At 47.2% G+C, this 23021-nt stretch overlaps 8 protein-coding genes and 2 non-coding genes across 10 annotated transcripts; 5 read left to right on the forward strand and 5 right to left on the reverse strand.

Moving 5' to 3' along the window:
• Window positions 1–342: 342 nt before the first annotated feature.
• RPS22A (40S ribosomal protein uS8) lies at window positions 343–735 on the reverse strand (the record flags this gene model as incomplete). Its single annotated transcript, XM_019132482.1, has 1 exon — window positions 343–735. The coding sequence occupies one exon, from the start codon at window positions 733–735 to the stop codon at window positions 343–345; it is 393 nt and encodes a 130-aa protein (XP_018987362.1).
• A 680-nt stretch (window positions 736–1415) lies between these two features.
• Window positions 1416–1783, forward strand: BABINDRAFT_170589 (60S ribosomal protein eL39; the record flags this gene model as incomplete). Its single annotated transcript, XM_019130751.1, has 2 exons — window positions 1416–1421; window positions 1634–1783. 2 exons carry the CDS (start codon window positions 1416–1418, stop codon window positions 1781–1783), a joined length of 156 nt encoding a protein of 51 aa, XP_018987363.1.
• A 1151-nt stretch (window positions 1784–2934) lies between these two features.
• On the forward strand, window positions 2935–3663 carry RPS14B (40S ribosomal protein uS11; the record flags this gene model as incomplete). Its single annotated transcript, XM_019130345.1, has 2 exons — window positions 2935–2944; window positions 3245–3663. 2 exons carry the CDS (start codon window positions 2935–2937, stop codon window positions 3661–3663), a joined length of 429 nt encoding a protein of 142 aa, XP_018987364.1.
• A 645-nt stretch (window positions 3664–4308) lies between these two features.
• Window positions 4309–5038, reverse strand: BABINDRAFT_12088 (uncharacterized protein; the record flags this gene model as incomplete). Its single annotated transcript, XM_019126937.1, has 2 exons — window positions 4309–4964; window positions 5009–5038. 2 exons carry the CDS (start codon window positions 5036–5038, stop codon window positions 4461–4463), a joined length of 534 nt encoding a protein of 177 aa, XP_018987365.1. The 3' UTR covers window positions 4309–4460.
• Window positions 5039–9959: 4921 nt separating this feature from the next.
• SOK1 (Sok1p) lies at window positions 9960–11576 on the forward strand (the record flags this gene model as incomplete). The annotated part of the gene is made up of 2 exons (XM_019129659.1): window positions 9960–11264; window positions 11382–11576. Coding segments are annotated over 2 exons (1500 nt in total), but the record flags the coding sequence as incomplete, so codon positions are not given.
• A 363-nt stretch (window positions 11577–11939) lies between these two features.
• BABINDRAFT_114641 (uncharacterized protein) lies at window positions 11940–14049 on the reverse strand. Its single transcript, XM_019126870.1, has one exon. The coding sequence runs from the start codon at window positions 14015–14017 to the stop codon at window positions 12317–12319; it is 1701 nt and encodes a 566-aa protein (XP_018987367.1). The 5' UTR covers window positions 14018–14049; the 3' UTR covers window positions 11940–12316.
• Window positions 11992–12063, forward strand: BABINDRAFT_t73. Its single transcript has one exon. It is a non-coding gene; the product is annotated as a tRNA-Pro (tRNA).
• A 1599-nt stretch (window positions 14050–15648) lies between the features above and the next one.
• On the reverse strand, window positions 15649–17413 carry BABINDRAFT_182883 (uncharacterized protein). Its single transcript, XM_019131174.1, has one exon. The coding sequence runs from the start codon at window positions 17397–17399 to the stop codon at window positions 15708–15710; it is 1692 nt and encodes a 563-aa protein (XP_018987368.1). The 5' UTR covers window positions 17400–17413; the 3' UTR covers window positions 15649–15707.
• Window positions 17414–19913: 2500 nt separating this feature from the next.
• BABINDRAFT_t74 lies at window positions 19914–19986 on the forward strand. The gene has a single exon. It is a non-coding gene; the product is annotated as a tRNA-Ala (tRNA).
• Window positions 19987–20408: 422 nt separating this feature from the next.
• On the reverse strand, window positions 20409–22028 carry ITR1 (myo-inositol transporter; the record flags this gene model as incomplete). Its single annotated transcript, XM_019131597.1, has 1 exon — window positions 20409–22028. One exon carries the CDS (start codon window positions 22026–22028, stop codon window positions 20409–20411), a length of 1620 nt encoding a protein of 539 aa, XP_018987369.1.
• Between the last annotated feature and the right edge of the window lie 993 nt (window positions 22029–23021).

Here is a 23021-nt window from a genome sequence, read left to right on the forward strand (position 1 = left end):
GGTTTGGGGAGGCTAGACATTTGTTAGTCCCCATACCTAGAAGGCAACGCCATTTGTCCATAATAGGCGTCTTTGGGGGTGGAGCCGGTATCGTGGAAACCAAATTTTGATGCGGTTTCTATGCTAATTGGCCTGAATAGACTCCCTGGCGTACAGTTCTGGAGCAGCCCATATAGCCGGTTAAACTAAGCTGTACGTCTGACGCTTCGAGTACGCTCATTTACTATGCGTAACCCAGGTATTTAGCGACGTAGAAGGTTTGTTTTCATTACACATTCATTAATTAAATTTATCCATGTAAAACAGTGCAAGGGCGGCCTTGTATATAATAATGCGATAAGCTTAGTAAACGAAACCCAAGATCTTACCAGAGACGTGCTTTCTTCTGGCTTCTTCGTGGTCCATAATCCCAGCAGAGGTGGTCAAGATAACGAAACCGAACTGTCTGGCTGGCAACAAGTTGGCGGTCCACTTCTCGATGTCGCTGATTCTGACGTTGAATCTTGGAGAGATGACACCACACTTGTTCAATCTACCGTTCAACTGAACGACGATCTTACCAGATCTGTGGTCATCGATGTATTCGAATTCACCAATGTAACCGTGCTTCTGCATGACAGACAAGAACTTGATGATGACCTTAGAGGATGGTCTGATCATGACTTGACGCTTACCGGTCTTTTCGGCATTGTTGATGGCGTTCAAAGCATCGGCGAGGACGGAGGTTCTGGTCATTGTGAGATGTTAGATATAGTCGTAGGTAAGGGTTACAATGGGCGGTTTTCTTCCGAAAACCTGTAAGCAGTCAGGTTTCTTCTATAGCATCCTGCCAGCTGCACCCAGCCTAACCTAACCTTCCTCGGTATGAGAACAGCCATACTATGGAGGCTAACAAACGTCTTCGGTTCCCGCACACCCATGGAAAAACTTTTTCATATCATTCGACCCCACACGACCTTTTCCGTGCGAGTCCTGTGTTAATTTTCCGTTGAAAATTGGCAAAACTGATAAAAGCAGTCACGACGCACGTGACAATTGCATAATGCAGTATCTCCCAATGCGGGAAGAAAATTTTTCCTTCTAGTGTGCAAGGAGGTAGTGCGCTGCATAGAGCTTCTGAGAGGGCGGCGTAGTTATTCCACTGGCACGGTGGAGGAATTTTCCCTCAGGGCAGAGGGCATCATACTGTCAGAGGTAGGGTAGTGGCATAGTGAACGGCATTTTCGTTAAAAGAAACGGTTAAAAATAACCCCAAGAGTTAAGGAGGTCCTTCTTTTTTTTGAATTATTGTTGTTATATTTGAAAGATGCCTGTATGTACCCATATACGTCTACGGACGAGAGCCAAGCTGGCAAGATACTGGGCTGTGAAGAACCGTGAAACGGCGCCTACGGGAAATATGACGAGGGGGCACCATGGATGTGATAGTTGATACCCAAAACCAGCTCTGTTTGAATGAGCTGTTGAGACCATTACTCAAAGATCTTACAAACCCTAACTCCCAATGAACTCTAGAGAATCACCTCTAAGAAGCTGGCTCACGGATGCCTTACTCTCACTTCATCTCTCTATTCTTCACTCTCCCTGTACCTTGAATGGTGTACTTTCTACGAACTCGTTACTAACTCTATAGTCCCAAAAATCCTTCAAGACCAAGCAAAAGTTAGCTAAGGCTCAAAAGCAAAACAGACCATTGCCACAATGGATCAGATTGAGAACTGACAACAAGATCCGTTACAACGCCAAGAGACGTAACTGGAGAAGAACTAAGTTGGGTATCTAAACAATGCTAGATCTTTATGTGAAGAAAGCCAAGACTGTTATTGACAGCGATGTGCTGGGGGTGTCTCGCTTGATGCCTATGGTTAACATTTGATGCCTGTTCTGTTTTCGGTTTATTCTGTTATCTTTAATTTGTTATGTATATCATTGAATGAATCTCATTTGTAAAATATGAATCTTTGAAGTTTAGGATACTATTCGTTCATCTGAGAGGATGAGGCATCAGCTACATCACCCAAAGCTTACAGTAATTTGAAAGGGTTAGGCGCATGTTCAGCTTAATCGCCGATCAGACATGCTTCGTGTTGTTTTCGTTAAGCGGTCAGGCATACAACCGAATAAATATATCGGCGATGGATAGACCATCGTTGTTTAACTAGACTGGAAACAGCAACCACATTCAGAAGCACTGAGGTGGCTAATCTTCGAACTCATCAGTGTAGAAATTGGTAGCATGCCCGCCGCTGCATAGATACAAGGGAAAATCCTACCAGGCACATGTCCACGACGCGGGTACGATACCGCACAGAATAGAGTGCACTGTGAACACAGCTGTTTAACAATTCAGTCAGCTAAATTCTCGCGTTACTCTGATATTTGACTTCATCTACTCTCGACCCCAGACTTTCAGATCCCGATTAGACACTTGGATACTCTGTGCTACCAGGCGTATCCTGTATGAACCCTAGCCTATATTAAAGATATTGTGACTGCTTTCTCCACTTGCTGCATAATTCTGATAGGAGGTGGTTGTGTAAAAAATGGTATGACTGTGTACATTATGGTATGAATAGAAGGTTGTGAGAATCAGACCTTGGTCTGATTTAATCACGTGTATATATCACGTGCCACATACTAAGAGAACGTGGAGAAAGCGTACCTGTTACCCGCACCGCCGAACAAAATTTTCCCTCTGCAGGTTTTCTCTACTGGAAAATCTTTTCATTTAGTGAGACACAGTGGTACGAAATTTTCACCCGTACGCGCAGTGTGTGGTGCTCACACTATGGGCACACCCCCAGCGGGAGGTAGCTTCCGTTTACAGTAGGAAGAATCAGCTAACCAACAGTAAAAAATAGGTGTATCAAAATTACGTAGTAATAAAATCACCCTCTTTTTTTTGAAGTATCATCAGACAGGATTATCTACAAAATGGCTACTGGTATGTGTTTATCTACTGTGGAATGACCATTCAGAAGAGACGGATTAGTTTGGCGAAACGAGCCAGCAAGGCGGCGCCCACCATCAAGACGGATGAAACCCAAACCACAACAAGTCCCGATGGACTCCCACCATATAGACCAATCTCGAATATGAACGCTGAGAAGCGTCCAAGTCTGATTTCTGGAGCGCCAGCTTTTGGCCTTCTACGGCCTCCGAAAGATTGATTCTCGCTGGCCCCTACAAACGTATCCTTGTACTCTGAACCGGTTCCTCTAGACGCAATACTAACATCTTTTAGAAAACGTTACTCTTGGTCCACAGTCCCAAAGCGGTCAGCAAGTCTTTGGTGTCGCTCGTATCTTTGCTTCTTTCAACGATACTTTCGTCCACATCACCGATTTGTCCGGTAAGGAAACCATTGCCCGTATTACCGGTGGTATGAAGGTCAAGGCCGACAGAGATGAATCCTCTCCATACGCCGCCATGTTGGCCGCCCAGGATGCCGCTGCTAAGTGTAAGGAAGTCGGTATTACCGCCGTCCACGTCAAGATTAGAGCTACCGGTGGTACCAAGACCAAGACCCCAGGTCCAGGTGGTCAGTCCGCTTTGAGAGCCTTGGCTAGATCCGGTTTGAGAATTGGGAGAATCGAAGATGTCACCCCAATCCCATCGGACTCTACCAGAAAGAAGGGTGGTCGTCGTGGTAGAAGATTGTAATTTCAGTCTCAGTTCTTGTTATTATTATTACTATTACGTGAGGAGCTTCATGGCACTGGCCTGATTGGCTGTGCCCTTGCATTTTCTCAAATCTCTTATTAATTAGGATCGTCTGAATCACAAATCTAAATACAACACATCATTTTCTATTGTTATTCCGATTGTAGCGGTGCAAAGTACTGGCATTCTTGGAGGGCTCGGATACCATTTCTGACAATGCCCTTTCCTTGCATTTATTGTGGTGATCTGACTCTGGTTAGCCAAGTACCGTACAGGTATAATTGATCTGGTACGAGGAGACCCTATTGCTTTTACTCCAGTGCAAGGTTTGGGGAATGTGCCTAGCTGTTCTAAAATGTATTCGGGCGTCTTACAGTGTACTAGAGCCCTGCGCCTACAGACCCGAGTATTGTATACGTATAAGGGCACCGAGTACCAAACCATAATGCACAGCTAGATTCCTGCAAAGGCAGCCTCTGCTTTACCACAATTCATTTATCAATCGTTTGGATCAGTTGTGTACACCGAAGGAACGGCGGCATCAATTACAGGTGATGCACCTATTTCACATTAGGGTTTACATCTCTATTGCACATTCTAATTAATGGGTTATAACGCCTATAACGTTATGTAAAATACACTAAACTTGACCGAAGCAGCAGTCTCCGGAAGCAGAGGCTTCTCCAATACCGGCCGAAAATATTACTGGTATTTGGGTGTGTGTGAGTTGTTTCACCTGGCTTCAGCACACCCAGATGTCACTTGACCCGTAGTAGGGCGTATTCGCTCAGCTCCAACTAGACAGTTTCTTCTTCAAACACGAGTTCGATAGGCTTCTCCATGAGGGAAGCATGGCCCAAGACGGTGACAGCGCTGGTACCGATCAACCACATCAAGGTGGAGATAGGGGAGGCCCAGAAGCCCAACGGAAGAGCGACACAGCACAACCCGGTGTATAATTGGCTGGTGTTGAAGGAGCCGAACGGGGTGTTCAAAGGCTCGCCACCCAACTTGTTAATACCCATGGTACCCAAAATGACAAAGGCCAAGACAAACATCAACAAGGTGTTCGTGATAAGGGAGTAGACGGACAACAAGCCGATAACCGCCAAGTAGTTGGAGCCAAAGTAGCCGACATTGTAAGTGACCCTCTGTTGGATCTCACCAAAGTTGGCTGGCTTGGAGACTCTTCTGACGTCGAAGAACTCCTGTGGCGGCTTAAGGTTGGCGAAACGGGTTCTCAAGTTGCCGGCCTCGCTTTGGAGGCGTTCCAAGTTAAAGCGGTCAGAGAACTGTGCGAACTAAAAGGTTAGGAGCTGAGACGTGTATACTAGACAGTACATACTGGAATAGAGGCTAATTGACCGAAGGACATTGTGATGGTTGGTATATTTGTGAATAAAGCGACGGCTAATGCTATTGTTTATAACGGCACAAAAATAGTTGGAAGGCAAGTGGTACGCGCGTTAATAAAAAACACGTAGACCTCGGGCTATCAGCTTCACGCTATGTAATTCACACCACCTCGCCGCTCCATCCGTTTCTTTTTCGTGCATCTCCTGCATTCCTCTTCTGCCGCACCGCCTCAAAGTTTAAAACATTCCAAGCCGGGGGACGCCACAGGGTAGATGCGTAGCACCAGCCACAGCAGTACTATGGCATAGCCTCCTCCAAGGTACTTTTGGGTGCTGATACGCCGCTAATCGCACAAGAGGCGAAGGGCGTATGTGTTCCTACTCGGGATTAAAAAAAAAAAAATAAGGTATAGGTCATTCGTGAAGGTGGGCAAGATTATCGAATGCAGTCATGGAATGGGAGATTTGTATGAATCGAACAGGTTTCCCCACATGGTTGGCTGGCTAGACTTGGAAGCGACATAGGTTGGGTTTAACGAAGGCTGGGTGGTGCTTATGGCATAGGCATACTATAGTAACGTTCAGTATCAGTCTATTTGGCAGTATTCCCGGCCCTTGCAGATTTAACAAGCCTCATTTGACTTCAACTACGAATAGGCACCCAGTCCTACGATCAACCTACAATTAAAGTAACCGGATGCATATATTGTAAGATATAGAGATGGAGAACCAGAAGAGGTTTTATTGCGAGTAAAAAGTCCAAAGGCCAGACGGTGCAAGATTAAAGCTGTAATTGACTATTAGTTACGTAACTCAGATCTATTCACTAACAACTTTGGTTCCGGGGGTCAAAAATCAGAACTGAAACACAATCATTTCACCTCAGAGGTTATAGGTTATTAACCACTGTGTAATATAATATACTCATTCCTTTGGGTCATATACTATCTAGCTTTATATATTGACAAAACTCATCATTGGTGTGATTGTGCTGCTATTCTGGTTTCTTCGGTCGTACTTGAGAGGACAGTGATAGTTGATGGTAAGGGTATACATACTCTTTGAACTCCTTCATATCACAATTCTGTGCGATCTTCCTTGTATTGGGAGTGTCTATGCTCAGTGTCCCTGAGATCACTCTGATATCACTTACTTAAATACTAAGAAAATTTTCCTAGTGCTCCCAGACGTCCAAAATCCTGCACATTGGATACACCCGGTGCTTGTGTAAAAAAAACTCTTAGGGCTGGGGCTTTCTGCACCCCAGGACTTATTGCTTGAACACGGGCCAGACAGAGCCAATAAAAAAGAATGGATGGTTGTACCAGGAGGTTGAATTCAAGACCTTTCACACGCTAAGTGGACGCGCTACCAACTACACCACACATGCATGATTCACCCGTAAGCAATGGTGACCCAAACCACTTGGAGACCTGGAATCTTAGTCCGGGAAGACGATCCGAGCTTGTTCCGCAAGTCGTAAACTTTTAGTTTGACTCGATTAACAACTTGAGACAGCAGGACTAAGTTTTATACTAGAGCTAGTCGAAAGTCCAATGTCTCTGGCCCGTGTATGCATAGTTAAGAATAGCTCTGTCAGTTGCCAAAGGGCTGACCTCGTATAACAACGTCGGCCTTTAGCACAAGAATTTTAAACCCAGGCTTAGACGACACATAAAAGACAGTTGGGTGTTGGATACGTGAAGGAGCAATTTTCTAACTATTTCTTCTAAACTAATCGATCCTGGCCGTGCAGCTGCATAACAATAGATCTGAGCTCATACGACCAGGCCCAAAAAGCGACGGTTTTCAAAACATGTGTCCTTCGAAAGAAAGCGCCTTGGGCTCTCTGAGCTCCGGTTAAAAAGTTGTATTAGTGTGAAATTATTGGCGTTCGTACTTTTTTCCGGTTTGGCCTATTTAGCTACTGGATTACAGGTAGGGATTATTGTACACTAAAGCGAATTGCAACCCTTTAGTTCCTCCCTACTATAGCGCGGCGTCAGTACCCTTCGCTCCCTGCTCCTGCACCAGGAAATAGCAAGTACGTGGAGCAGGTATACCCAAACGTATTCAACCTTGCAGGAGATTGCGGCTATGCCTAAGGAAGATCCTTGGTTCGTTGGCATTTCTATATCCCTATCAAAATTAAGCTACAAACTATATGGCAGGAAAACGTCGTTGTGACTCCGATCTGGAGTACCACGCAATATATCGCGATTCCACATGTACTTATCCAATGCCCTGGGAATCAGACCAGGCTATGTCAACCACGGTGCACCGCTATTTCATTTTAAACTTGTGAGGTTATTGTTCATGTTTTGTGGATTTCCCTGTCTGTCATTAGTCACGGTACCACGGGTCAATAAGCATCTACGTGGTACTCTGTGCATATATCCCATGCGCCTGTACGTATGCATCCCAAAGTCCATATTGTATACAGTCATTCTAGGAAAAGCCTTTTGGAGACACTCGCCCCTTACAAATAGTTCATCCGTTGGAATTATACGATTTACTCACTGGGATAACAAGATCCATTTCCCGGAATTAAACAATTCTGCTGTGGCCCAACCTCAACGTAAGTCCACGAAGGGGGCAAGTCTTTGTAGGGAGCGAGATGTGCGCTCTACGGATTTGACCAAGGTGCTAGTCCACGTGTCTCATATATGAAACTTAGCCGGCAAAATTGTAACCGTTACGTTGGGATTTCACGCACAGCGGTAAAATCACCTCAAAAAAAACGCAGGGACGGTAGAGCCATCTCGTTGGAAAATAGACGGATATTGCGTCGGCCTGTCACAAGTGCGACCAGCTAGATGTGGTAAAGACTGCTCAGAACCTTACATTTATACGGTATACCCCCAAGTATTTTAGCTTGACATGTGCTGAAATTATGCACGGTGCCTATGGCCAGGATGAACTTCCCAAACGCAGACAACCGCGATCGAACATTGCCCCAGATATGAGAATCGCTTGTAAGTGCCCCTAAGTCCTCCTCAGCATTCTACAAGGACTCCCGGGTTAAGGATCTTCGTATCCCCTAAGCATAAAAAGTATGCGCTTCGCCTTGACGCGGACTTAGGGGGTACGAGCACTCAGCGGCAAGCACTGCCACTCCTACCGACAACTGGGCTGTTGTCAATCTCCGTCGATAGCCCTACTGGTAGACCAGGTTTGACTAATCCATGGGCGATTTCACCTAACTCGTCTCCGGAACAATCCCTCCTATTTTGTCATCCCGTCAAATACCTGTCATGGTGACGACGGACTGGGGCATTCTGGCCGTTGGAACGTGCATGTAGTGCACATAATCGAAGCTAGTAGCCACATGAACCCACATGAAACCAGATTCTCTGGATTGTCGGCGTGCATAGCGCACGCACTTAAGGTTCGACGCCAGTGGAAATAGTCCACCTACCTGCTGGCGTGCATCGATCTTTTTTGGCCTCTGTGAATGGTAACTGGCGACCACTTGACACGGATGGATTCGGATTTCTGTTATAAAAAACAGCGATCCAAATTTCATTTGACACATATATTGCTCTCGTAAACCCTGAAAAAAGCGTGACGTCGCTCAGCGGCTGCAGAGCGTGCGTTTATATTTAGACGACGTGCGTCCTTGATCCATGCTGAATTCCTTTTTCCAATATCTGAAATTTCTTTTGCTAGTGGCTCAGAATTGCTTTTCTGCTGAATTTTGTTTGCTCAAATCGAGTCACTACCACGGAGATTTCTCCAGATCTGTAAATAATAGCAATAATTTTAGAATATCTCTCCGATGGGTAAAATATTATATATGGGATAAATAAATAAGATTATCAGTATTGTCGACTATCAGTCCGATTTCTGTTCCAGGCGTTTCTTTTCTGGTCGTCTTGCTCGCTTTGCTACGCTGTGTACAGGATTTTCGTTCTATTTTTTGCCTTGCCATTTCCCGCGCCTACTTAGCCGTCGCCTTACACCACGCTGTTAGCTTTCTTATAAACTCCTTGCACGCTCTTCTTTTACACACCATCACCCATCTCTTAGTATCGCTTCATAAGGAACCATCCGTTTATTGCTAAGTCGTCGGCTACCGCTACCTCCAACCAAGATCGCCCAGCTAAGATCGCCCAACCCCCGACGTTTACATTACACGCTCAGCAAGACGCCTCATCTAAAACCCCCGACCGCTTTGCACCCCGTCCCAAGCATACCGCAACCACATTCTAATCGTTTCGCACCGCACCCTCTCACCCCCAGGTTAGCCCTTACCCATCGCAACCAAGTGTCCCGCCTTAACCCCTTCCCGCCTATTCCTTTGCTACGATATCTTCCCCTCCCCCCGACATGAACAACAACCAGCAGGAGAACCAGGAGCAGGTTTTCTCCGAAGAGCAGTTCCGCGGACCGCTCCTCTTTGACGCCGCGAACAAACGTACGTGCCAGCAATCCGCAAACCCCAGTGATCAAAACAAGCGCGCGCGTCTCGACGCTTCAGTGCCGTTCCACCACCGCGAAGTGGTGATGGTAGCGCCGCAACCCAAGGCCGCGCAGCCTGAGGCAGGTGAGGCGCCCACCCGCGACGAGGTTACCGGGATCGAAGTCACGCTGTCGACGCCGACGGTCGGTTTGCCCCCGAGCAAAGACAGCCACATGACCACGTCGTCCGGGTCGGCCATGGTGTCCGCGCCGACGGTGAGCGACGTCAAGCTCATGATGAGCACGCTAGAAGACTCCACAGACGCGCGCGAGACCACTGCACGTGTGCGCACGAGCCCCGCACTTAGACCGAAGCACTCACACCACCGCCGCTTCCGCTCGCGGTCGTTGCCGAACTTGGTCAACAACAAGCTCGTGGGCACTTCCATGTACCCCGTGCCATTCCACCGTCTCCCGACGAACCCCACCAAGCCCTCCAAGCTCGGCGATTCCGCGCCTGTGCACCGCCACAAGCGCCAGTCCACACTCATCCCATTGACGGCGCCGTTGCCGCCGGTCAACTTGCAGTCGCTCCGCGAGATTGACCTTCACGAGATCCTCAAGAACCCGCAGTTGCGGCACGATATCCTCTTTGACCCGCAGTTGCAGTTCAGACCCAACTTGGACGGCGAACGCGGCCGCCGCAAAAAGGCCATGGTCGACAAGTATTGGACGGACGTGGAAAAGGAGTGCATGGAGTATGCGACCGCGACCATGCACGGCGGTGCGCCCACCAAGGTGTTCAGCGCCCAGTCGTCGCGCCTCCCGGCGCTCTTCACAACGTTGCGCGAAATCTTGCTCCTGCTCCTCCCGCTGAAGGACCGCCCGGCAGTAAATGACGTGATGGACACGGAGTTGTTGATCCAACAGTTGAACCGCGGCACGTTTGACTTTGTGTCGCTCGCGCACTGGCTCGCAGGTGTGTTCAAAAGCCACTGCGCGCCGATGCGCGACTCGTGGGTCGACGACATGACGGCCAAGTTCGTTGAGGCGGACAGCGAAAAGACCGTGGGCAAGCTTGTGGAGGGTCTCCGCACCATCTTTGCGATTCTCGAGGCCATGAAATTGGACGTGGCCAACCACCAGATCCGCGTCTTGCGTCCCGTGTTGGTCGAGACTGCCGTCGAGTTCGAGCGCGACTACTTCAGCCAGATGATCTCGCGCTGCAAGTTGGACATCACCGACTCGTTGAACTGGTACCGCCGTTCGTACGTGAAGCGCGAGAAGAAGAATGGCAAGATCAACAAGAACTCCACTCGCGACCTCCGCAACTTGTGCGTGGCCGCTATTCTCGACCTTCTCTCGTGCCGCTACATGGTGTCCGAGTTCCCGTCGTCGCTCACCTTCGACCACGCGCGTTTGGTGTTGCTCCGTGCCGACATCAGACAGTCTGTATGCTTGCAGTTGTGCACCGCGTTATACCGCCAGCTCTTGGGCAACTACCCGCAGTCCGCCGCGTACCGCGTCCAGGCGGTGCTGAAGGCGTCACTCGACGAGTTGCGCCTGGAGATCTTGGCCATCATTACCGACGACAACGGGAACGTGAAGTGGACCCGCAATGTAGGTGCCATCGCGCTCCAGTTGACCAAAAAAGCAATCACCCCACCCGCCAAGCCGGTCTCGTTGTTGAAGCCTGCCACTCCGCTCTCCGGTACCGCCACCCCGCCGCCGCCACCGGACTCGCTTATCGAGTTTGCGTTCAACTGGTTGATCAAGCAGATCCAGCCGTCCTCCGAGATCTACAAGTTGATGGAGGAGCGCGTCTTTGCACAGTTGCTCGAGAAGGTTGGCGAGAACTTGGATGCCAGCATGAGCAGTGGTGCGAGCGGCCCTGCCGCCGCCGCGCTCGACCCGGCCCAGATCCCGTCCCTGGCTGCCACGATTATTGCGCCTACTCCGAAGTCCGCCGTGGCTGGTAACCAGGACATCGTGGGTGTGCCTACCACCCCGGCCACTGCCGTGGCTGCTGCGCGTTCCCGCTCGGGGACGCCTGCGAACAACGTGCCGGACGATATCCAGACGTTGAGCATTAAAATTTCCACCTTGGCGAGGTTTCACTGGAACGTGTTTGGGTCGTACTACACGGAGTATGTGTCCAAATTCTAACGAGTGCGTAGCCTGAGCTTGAGCAACGCCGGTGTTACATTGGCTTATTTTCGAATGGAATACCTACCCTGTCTTTTTCCATGAGTATTGTGTTACCCGTCGTCGCTTCCACCGCTACTGCCCCAGATCTCGTTATATCCATCTTTTTTTATATTCCCCTCCCGTTTGATTGCTTATATCTGTTTCCGTATATATATGTATATATTGTGTATCCCGATATCTAATGAAGCATTTGAAAGATTTAAGGCCATAATATGATTTGAAACGTGTCCCACCCTTTTCCCTCGCATATACTGGACCCACGCATGTACTAGATTCATATATATATTTCCAGAAGTGGGTATAGTTGATATTCTCTCTGGCGCCTTATTAAGACACTTCACGTGACGCTATCTCTTAAATAATCGGCCGTGTGGTCTAGTGGTATGATACTCGCTTTGGGTGTGAGTGGCCCAGGGTTCAATTCCCTGCTCGGCCCGATTTTTTTTTCGATTGGAAAATAACTAGATTGCTTACATCGGCAGATTTTCTCGCTTCTGGCATGATACTATCTTTTAGCTAATGGCGTAGACTTTTATCTAATGTACCACAACCTTGCTGTATGTTGAAATGGACAGAAGCAGGGCTACTATCCTATATATAGATTCTAGTTCCTACTAATCGGATATACAACTATTACATAGCAAATATCTAAACTAACACTAGCCAGAAAGATACGACTTAACCCATAATTAAGTTAAAATGCTTTGGTAGTCGCTGTTGAGGAAGCTTATTGCCGCCTGTCTGTAGTTATCTTTTCCGGTGGAAAGACCCACGGCATTGATATACATCATGTTGTTGGCAAGAGCATTGGTGTTCTGGTATTGTGGCCAGTTGGTCAAGGTATAAATTCCACCGCCGTTAGGGTTCAAGTTATTGGCAAACGAAATGAACGCATTACGGTAAACCAAGGACCCTGATCCAGTGACAAAGTACTGCCAGATGAGGTCATTGGCGTGGAACGTGCCGAGAATTGGGATACCCGCTAATTGCTGAGAGACAAAGGTGTATCTAGTAACGTCTGGAGTGTGGTTTAATAAAAATCTTCTTGGGGCTTGGAACACGATATCACCAAGGAAAGATGCAAGTCTCTTATTTTCAGGCGTCAACGCGTTTAACAAACCGGTGTTAAATGGAGAACCTTGGGTGACATCCTGTGGATACAAAGTCAATATTTCAGCCAACTGGGAGGATGAAAGATTAGGGAACACGTTATCAATATACGCACTCACTTCAGCGTCAGTAGTTATGTTCAAGTTGGTGAGGGCGAAAAGAGTTCCCTCATCGTTTTGGTCACCGATAATGTATGGAACTCTCGCGTATTTGCCATCAGCAACCATCTGCATTTGTTGGTAGGGAATAAAGCCACCATCAGGTCTTGGCATATAGGATAATTGCAAAGACTCATAGGAAAAGATCCCAGGAACAGAGTTGCTCGCAGCTTGCATGTCGGCGTAAGAAAGACCTCTCAAGCACGCCAACTTGTCAGAGGCGGAACCACAGCCACCGGCATTGGCGACAGCATCAAAGATCTTTTGTGGGTATGCCGAATCAATGTCTAAAGTTGGAAGAACAGACCCGGACTGCATGATAGCAGCTCTGAATAATGGCTTTCCCTTATAGGTATTGTCGCCGTTGTTTGCAATCATCTGGTGGGCCACGGAAATCGAACCAGCCGATTCTCCAAAGATGGTAACCTTGCTTGGGTCACCACCGAACGAAGCAATGTTGTCGGCAATCCATTGTAAGGCAAGTCTCTGATCCAATAACCCAGGATTACCACTACCCTCAGCCTTGATCTCCAGTCCTCCCAAGAACCCAAAGGCGGCGACTCTGTAGTTGACGGAGACGTAAATAAAATCCTGGCCCTGGAGAGCCCCCTGCGCCATCAACTGTTGCGGTAAGTAGTAATTAGTACCACCAAATTCAAACCCACCGCCGAAAATCCAAAACATCACCGGCAACTTGGCAGTAGAAGAGAGACCTCTCTTTCTGTAAATATTGAGAGTCAAACAATCCTCGGATTGGGGGATGATTGCGTTAAACAACGGAGTTTGCATCACCAAGCTCACAACATCTTGTGGCAACAACCCGACGATTCCCGACGCTCCCGACGCAATCTCCATTTGAGGACACGATGGACCGTAGGCCAGGGCCTGGAAGCCGTTCAAGCTCCCGGTGTATGGCTGGGGTGGCTTGAATCTCAAGGGCCCGACGGGAGGAGCCGCAAAAGGAATACCCAAGTAGGATTCAAGGTTGTTAAGGGGTTCGTAGTTACCAGTAATGGTGTCTCCGTCGGACAACGTGACTTGAGGGCCCAGCAGACCGTAGACGGATGACGCTAACGCCAAAGATTGAAGGACCATTCCCAAGTTGGCCAAAGCTGATTTCATTTTAAGGATAATTTATTTTCAATAGTAATGGTGCATTTTTTTTTCTTCTATTGAAACCACTTTCAAAGGGATTTGCGGCATTTATATACCCTTTTTGGAACTTTATTGTCACCCGCGTTTAGCGGGTTTAATACCAGCCTACTCTGTAGTGGAATGGCTTTCAACCTTCAATGGGTCTACAATCTCCGCAGATTTTAGCTCTCATTTAGTACCTTGTCATTCACCATAACCGTGTATGCACGTGGAACTTACTATCACAAGCTAATTAATCTGGTAGTAACGATACCGTAAATGGAATCTCCCCCTTGATTTATCAAGCTTTTCGAAAAATAACGTTTCAGGCTCGGGTGATCATTGACAGGGGTGTTTGGATCAAGATATGTTTTCCATTGCCAGATACCTAACTGAAATGGAGATCCCAGCTCTAAGCATGCATGAATATGCATGATTTTTGAAGGATTGTGGTCATCCATGTATACCCCAGGTCGGTTAAATGATATACTGCAGATACAGAGAAAGCTGGATACCACAGAAAGGGCTTTGAAGTTCTCACAACCGATGGAAAATACCTTTGGGCTCGTATTAACAGGCTAGTCGGATCAGCCATGAAAACCTGTGCCTTTGGTATTGTGTCCTAGCATTACGGACATACTTCACTGCGCCGTTTAGTCATTATCTCCATCAACCCCCCGCCTAAACTGGCACATGCAAGGAGCTGAAGCGGGGGCAGGGTGCGGCTGTTTGCTGTCTATATAGGGCTTTAGTGGTGCCAGCTTTGTCAGACCCAAACGCCATATCATATGCAGAGTCACATGCAAGAGTGGCCTGAGACGTCTCCCATTCGCGAACAGGGTAAGCTGCAAGAGCAATTGACATTTCCTGCGCGGAAGCTTTTTGAAGAGTGGGGTAACATAGCCCTCCATGAATGACCAATAGTCATGTATTCACAAGCTGGGACAGGGTTAGATCGGAATAAACTGTCTGCATCCGATTGATCCAATACGTAGCGGTTTAAGCCTATTTCGAAGTCCACAGCATATTCAGAGAATCCTAAACGTATTGGCATGGTGGGTAAAAGCCCACTCTTTCCGGACCCTTCTGCCGATTGCAGTTTTAAAGATTCCATGCAGTCCTGCAGACGTTGTCAACAGATACCCTCTTCTGACGAAGAGTTATTCCATAATACCGATCGTACAGTACTTCGGTATCCTATCTCCCTCGAACCAATTTTGCATCATTTTATTCAAGCTTGCCGCTGCTGCTTCTGGCCCTTGGTGTTGAATTTTGAACTGGTTAATTTATTATAATGGTGAAGGGGGCGGAAGGTCTTATATACTGAGAATTCGGCCATCACAATGGAGAGATGCACGCCTGAATACTAATGGTATGTGGAAGGCCGTATAGCTTGGATCTGAAACACCTCTGTCTAACAGGGCCGCATCGGAACGTAGATTGTTCCGATTAATAGGCAAGGAACCGAGGCATCACGAATCTCGGTTCTCCGTCTGTGTATATCTTACGAAAAATACCTTAGCTAATGGTATCCGCCGTTACTTGTACCACAGCTTTTTCGAGGTGACGAAACAGGTAATATTATAGGTATTCCTGCGTAATCCTACATATGCACAAGTTCTTACTAATCTTAAAGTACATAGCTATTTAATCGAAAGGACCCCTTGATCAGTATTGGTTAAAAATAAAGAGCTTGGTAGTTAGCGTTGAGGAAGCTTATTGCCGCCTGTCTGTAGTTATCTTTTCCGGTGAAAAGACCCACGGCATTGATATACATCATGTTGTTGGCAAGAGCATTGGTGTTCTGGTACTGTGGCCAATTGGTCAAGGTATAAATTCCACCGCCGTTAGGATTCAAGTTATTGGCAAACGAAATGAACGCATTACGGTAAATCAGTGACCCAGAACCAGTGACGAAATATTGCCAGATGATATCATTGGCGTGGAACGTACCAACAACTGGGGTACCCGTTAATTGCTGGGAGTTATAGGTGTATCTGGTGACGTCTGGGGTGCCGTTTAACATAAATCTTCTTGGAGCTTGGAAAAAGATATCACCAATTAAAGATGAAAGTCTCTTGTACTGAGGCGTTAACGCATTTAAGACACCAGATCCGAACGGAGAACCCTGGGTGATATCCAGTGGGTACAAAGTCAACAACTGATCTAATTGAGAGGAAGAAAATTCGGGGAACAAATAGTCAACATACGTTCTCACCTCAGCCTCTGTGGTCACGTTCAAGCTACCGAAAGTGAAAAGAGGCCCTTCATCATTTTGATCCCCAATAATATATGGAACCCTCGCGTACTTTCCATCAACAACCATCTGCATTGGCAGGTAAGGAATAAGGCCACCATCAGGTCTTGGCATGTAGGAAAACTTCAAGGACCCATAACCGAGCACACCAGGAACAGAGTTACTTGCAGCTGCCATTGTCTCGTATGGAACATTTCTTAAACACTCCAACTTGTCGGAAGAGGCACCGCAACCAGCAGCATCGGCAACGGTGTCGAAGATGAGCTGTGGATATGCCGAATCAATGTCATCAGATGGAAGAACAGACCCGGACTGCATGATAGCAGCTCTAAACAATGGCTTGCCCTTGTAGGTGTTGTCACCATTGTTCGCAATAAGGTGGTGGGCCACCGACATCGAACCAGCCGATTCTCCAAAGATGGTAACCTTGCTTGGGTCACCACCAAACGAAGCAATGTTGTCGGCAACCCATTGTAAACCAAGTCTCTGATCCAAAAATCCTGCGTTACCACTGCCTTCAGCCTTGATCTCCAGTCCTCCCAAGAATCCAAAGGCACCGAGTCTGTAGTTAACAGAGACATAGATGAAGTCCTGACCCTGGAGAGCCCCCTGCGCCATCAACTGTTGCGGTAAGTAGTAATTAGTACCACCGACTTCGAACCCACCACCATAAATCCAAAACATAACTGGCAACTTGGCAGTAGAAGAGAGACCTCTCTTTCTGTACACATTGAGGGTCAAGCAGTCCTCGGATTGAGGGATGATTGCATTGAACAACGGACTTTGCATCACCAAACCCAAAGCCTCCTTTGGCAAGGAATTGACGAATCCCGCTTCCATGTTCATTTGAGGGCACGACGAACCGTAGGCCAGAGCCTGGAAACCGTTCAAGCTCTCGGCGAATGGTTGAGGAGGCTTAAACCTCAAGGATCCGATGGGAGGAGCGGCATAAGGAATACCCAAGTAGGATTCAAGGTTACTAAGAGCTACGTAGTTACCGGTGATGGTGTCTCCGTCGGACAACGTGACTTGAGGGCCCAGCAGACCATGGACAGATGAAGCTAATACCAAAAACTGAAGGGTTATCCCCAAACTTGCCAAAGCTGATTTCATTTCGAGTATTTTTTTTTTATTGTATTGGTACTTTTCTACTTTCTGGCAACACTTTTGAAGGGAATAGAAGCCTATTTTTATATCCTTTCTTGAAATTTTCAAGTACTCATATTTAATGGGTTGGTGGTGAACACTTTTGCGGCAAGATGGCCTTAGGCCACCTGCAGGTATGCAGGTGCTGACCACATATGCATGTACGTCTTGTTATTTTCATAAACTAAAGAAAAGTGGTAAGTTTAGTGGAACAGGTCATCCATGTGTACTCTAGGGATGATCGAAAGTTGTACCAGGGTACCAAAAGGGAAAGTTGAGTATGGCTGAAAACAATTCGAAATCCTTCTGGACGCACGGAAAATTATTAAGGTTGTTCCGTTTGCGTGCATATGCCAGTTAGCCCAACAAAAAGGCCCGCGCCCTTAGTATTGCTTCCTTGCATTACAAGCATTATGCTTCACGGCGTTGTTTAGTTTGTATCTCCATTAACTCCTACATATACGCTGGAACACACAACAAACCGAAGGAACGAAATATGGACATTAGATAGTCTATATAAGACTCCAGCGGAATCAGGTTTGGGCTAATCCTAACAGCAATATAATAATCGCAAGATCGCATGAGTGCATGGCCTACGGCTCCTCTCAATTCATGTAATGACTGGATACATGAAAGTAGCAACACCATATCCTGCACCGGAAGTTTTCCGGTGTAGCGGGGCTACCTGGCCCTCGGCTTATGAATAACCAATAACCATAAATTCATAACCGGAGGCAGAGATAGACCGGAATAAGCTTCTTGTCTTGTCTATATATGCCTTACCTATGAAAAGGGTTCTCTCGGATAACTAATAATATATACCGCTTACTATGTATGCAGAAGTTTATACTTGGAACCGAAGTCTTCAGTGTGAGACCTGCGTATGGGATACGCAAATCAGAACTTTACTCACACCGACTCCAGGGGTACTTTTTTTTCCGATTGCATTCAATCCCAGGCTCCATATTTGCCATTAATCTGTCGAGGATTAAAACCTGCGTCACTTACGCTAGGGTGTGCTAAAATGACGTACAGGCGATTACGCTGTTAGGCATGATGATCGTAAATTCCGCAACCACATCCGGAATAGCGGCGATTCTCTCATGCTTCCATAGCTCTCACGATGACTGTTTCTATGCATTATGCATTAACTAGCCTGAAATTGCATATATACTCGGACGAACGGGAGCTAACTTCGTTAGCATCTTCTCCTTGCGAACCTCTACGATTTCGGTCCCTGCCAGCGGCCTAGAAAAGCTCGATTGGCTCTTCCAGTCTGGTGCTCCACCAGTCCAAGTTGTCTGCAGCTTAGAAATGGTGATCAATATCCTATAACTGGTTATGCTATCTACTGGAAATTATCAGTGGTAGGAGAATTCTACCAAAGTCGTTGGCTTTCTGTACTTAGTATAAGCGCTCAATACACTGGTAACCCAATGCCTTAGTATAATTTCCCTTGGCAAAATCTCTCTGAGAGCACCGGGCATGTGCAACAGTATTTATTACTTCATAGCCACTAGTGGTTTAGTCCTCTAAGACCAGTTGTATTTTAACCCTCTTTGTTCAGCGCTCCCTTCACTCGTGTTAGAAGACAAGTTCTAATTGCTAGAACTTAAATCTGGTAACCACGCTCTATACCACATAATCTCGGGGGGTTTTCTAGCTCAGGTAGTCTTTATCGGAGTTAACCTTTCATATATTTGTGAACAGCTGCTTTACATCGTTTTTGTTCTAGCTAGAAATTCGCCTTTAGGATACTTCAAGCGGATTAGTAGATTCTTTCACAGTTGGCTGTTTGTGCATAACGTGGTCAGTTGTAGGATATTGGTCAACGTGTCTAACCCTGCAAGTCAGTGAGATCGTGGTGGATCAGTGCCAATCTTTGTCATAATCGGTGAAATGATCTCTGAGACTATACGTGGTATATGCCATGCCTATCAGATTTAAGTGCTTTCAGAACCTGCCTTTCAATACGAAAGGGATTGTTGAGTCTAGCAGCAAAGCCTAAGTGTTGGGCTTAGCGGATGCAACACTTGTATTTTAATATGAAAGTTTATATAATGAAGTTTTACGCTGCTAGTAAGTCTGTTTGTTTTATGATCTTTATTCCTGTGGGTATAATGGCCGGCTACAATTTCATATCCGACGATAGTACTATTGCTGGAGTCTCTCATAAGAGTTTCAGGGTTCCAGTGTCTGTTGGGATTCCAGTCGGGGAGTTGTAGTCAGTCATCAATTCACAAGATACTATCACAATCCTCATGAATAAAGATATTTCCAAACTAAGTTCCTTTTCCATCCACCAGAAACCACTTCTTTATATAGCCTTTCTAGGCTTGAGTCACCACGGCGGTTTAATCCATCAGAGTCTCCATCAGAGTCTCCATCTGTGTTTCTATTCATCGGAATCACGACCCATAGCCCCCATCCATCGTAAAATTTAACGTCGGTGTAGCTTTCAATTTTAGCAGAGTAAATTATGGGCGTGTGGCGTAGTTGGTAGCGCGTTCGCTTAGCATGTGAAAGGTCTCGGGTTCGACTCCTGACTCGTCCATTTTTTTTTTCAAATATTCAATACGAACCGTTACTTGGGTAATAGTCTCGTATAAACTGAAAGTCTGTCCGTATATCTATATCCTACAGTTTTACACCAGCCAAGATCAACTTTACATTTCTCATATCTATTTATACTTACATGTAGTTGGCTATAAAACCGGAACAATTAGCATCAGCTTCAGGTGATTAATATATATATATATATATTTAATTATACATTTTTAGTCTACGTATCGTCCTCTATTATAAAGTCAATTGGTTTATATGTGTATGCCGAAAAAACCAACGGGCAGCTAGCTGAAATCAGATATATACTACATCAATTTACCAAATATTATATTAATGCAGGTGAGAAGTAAAGGGGATTGTCATATGGACATGACATCGAAAATAATGCATGAAAGGATCTATAATGAAATTTTAGGCGAGTTCGCCACTCTTAGCCAACTTCGCGGCTTGCTTTCTCCTCCGAGCCAACTCCTTCGACGCTTTGATGTTAAACCCGCCGGTCAAAAGTTGTTGGGTTTCCTCCAACTCCAAGCCGCCCAATTCTGGATAACAAAACCAGATAAAGATGAACGAAACAAAACACAATCCGGCAAAGAACGAGAAGGTGCCGGTCGCGGAAATTTTCTGCAACATGGTCAAAAAGGTGGAGGAGATGACCAACGAGCCGGCCCAGTTGGTGGCGGTACAGTAGGCAGTGCCCACTCCTCTAACGTCCTGCTGGAACAACTCAGATTGCTGCCACGGGACGTTACCGATACTGAAGGCATACGTCGCGGTGAAGCAGATCATACTGACGATGATAACGATTCCCCAGCCGGAGATCCCCACGTGATTGACCACGGCGGCGCCATCGACAAATTTGATCCCAAAGAAGTGGAACGCAATGGCACATACAATCAAAGAGATCATCATCCCGGGAATACCGACGAGAAGAATTCTTCTTCTCCCAACCTTGTCGATGATGAAGAACGCAACGATGGTGAAGACAAAGTTGGTGGCAGCGACGATGATCGACACGGCAACGGAGTCCTTGAATCCAATACTCTCGAAAATGGTGGCCGAGAAGTACATCAACGAGTTGAACCCGGTGAACTGCTGAATCCCCTGCATACCGCACCCGATGACCAAGGCACGGAAGTTGGACGGAACCGTGTGGAGCTGCTTGATGGCGTTCCACGACTGGACAAACGGATTACTACCGGCCATGGAAGTGACGGTGAGCGACATTTCCTGGACCTTCGCTTCGATCAATTCCGGCGAAGCGTCGCTGTGGGTGCGGGCAAGCACGGACTTGGCTTCCTCCAATTTACCCTTGGAGATCAAGTACCGCGGAGTATCGGGCAAGAAGAAGAACATGACAAACTGCACGGCAGGAGGGATCAAACTCAAGCCAACCAAGAGCCGCCAGCCGTTGTGGAGGTGCGTGACACCAGCGCCGATGGCATACGCAACCAACTGGCCGCCGGTAATGGACAAACAGTTGATCACCACCAAACGACCACGGAAATGGGTAGGTGCAGTTTCAGAAATGTATAATGGCGCGATAAGAGAGCCGATACCAACCCCGAAACCCATGATGAATCTGCCCCCGATCATCACCCACACGGTATGGCAACCAGTTTGCATGGCAGCTCCCCAGAGAAAGAGCACGTTGGAGCCCAAGATGACCTTCTTCCGGCCGTATAAATCGGCAAGAATACCGGCAAAAATGGCCCCAATCAACGCACCAAGCGAGGTAGCAGAGGTGATGAACTGCTTCTCACCGTAGGATAAGACCTTATTGTCCAAGTCCGTGCCGATAACCACCAACGCCGAGGAAATGTAACCAGTGTCGTAGCCAAACATAAACCCGGAGATGGAAGCAACAAAGGTGAGAACAAGAACAAGGACAGTGGGTTTGGCCTGAACCAACTGGATGATAGAGGAGTTGCCTTCGTGAACAGCATGTGTTTCCTTTTCATTGACCACCTGGGACGTGACGGTGGAGAGGTCTTCGTTAGAGGCCAAAGATTTGGAGGCCAGACGTATCATGATCTGTATATGGGGCAAAGAGAAGCTAAAGAGTGGTGGAAAAGTGGCGGCTGCGTGGTATTTATACTTACTGGTTTTCCACGCCGACAACTCGGCGATTTGGGTGTACGCGCGTGGAAAATTTCCCGTCTATTACGCGCACGGAATCTGCGTGAGTTCTTTTTTCCGCTGCGGGCTCATGCACGTCGCTGCCGCCCGGCGAAAGTGCCGCCTCTTTCTCGGAAGGGGTACGCTAGGCCCCATTCCGGCGAACTGGCATGATAATAGGCGTTTATCGAAGGGAAGGACGCAGAAAGAGCGAGCGTTTACGATCGCCGGTGGGCTCTCGGAAAAATTCTTACCCAGAAACTCAAAGGGCATTGGTTATTATGCTTGATTAACTGCAGGATAGCCCACAGGGATAGCATACACTGTTGGTGGGGAGGCTATTTACAGTCGATTCTCTTGACGGATTGGGTATGGAGAATGGTTGGTGATACGAGGACTCTCCAGGAAATGGATGGGCCTTGCGATTATGTGGTGTTTTCCGAAACTGTAAGGTGGCTCGAGTCCGGCGCGTTCGGGGAAAGGGCTGGTCGGAGCCTTTTTCACGGTAATCACTCCTGTTGCACCCGATGTATCCACCATACCTAGGCAATTTTTTTGCTGTTTGGCATACGGTACGTACCGGTATGTGGTACGTTTCGCGTGGGGCTCAGACAGTGGCTAAGGAAGCATAAATTTCGCCGACCATCCGCCGCAATTTTGAGCCGGGTAATACCCAAGAAAAGTATACAGCGCAGGCAGAAGCGGCAGGAAGCTGCACGTGCTAGATGAGGTGAGTTTGGCCGAGCCCTCCCTGTGCGTCCCGCAAGTCAATGCACTTAGTTGACTCGCCTGGCCAGCAGCTCTTGCATATGTTTCAAGACCAAAGATCTGTGAGAACTGAAAGGAGGCCGGAGGACAATGAAGAATAATTGTATATTTTATGGCTCTAGGGGAGCATCCATAGTT

The sequence above is a fragment of the Babjeviella inositovora genome (genome assembly GCF_001661335.1).
Source record: "Babjeviella inositovora NRRL Y-12698 unplaced genomic scaffold BABINscaffold_2, whole genome shotgun sequence".
Classification (NCBI taxonomy): Eukaryota; Fungi; Ascomycota; class Pichiomycetes; order Serinales; genus Babjeviella; species Babjeviella inositovora.

Coding starts and splice junctions, on each gene's coding strand:
- BABINDRAFT_182883 (XM_019131174.1), bottom strand. CDS start 17,399: ATGAAATCAGCTTTGGCAAGTTTGGGGATAACCCTTCAGTTTTTGGTA.
- BABINDRAFT_114641 (XM_019126870.1), bottom strand. CDS start 14,017: ATGAAATCAGCTTTGGCCAACTTGGGAATGGTCCTTCAATCTTTGGCG.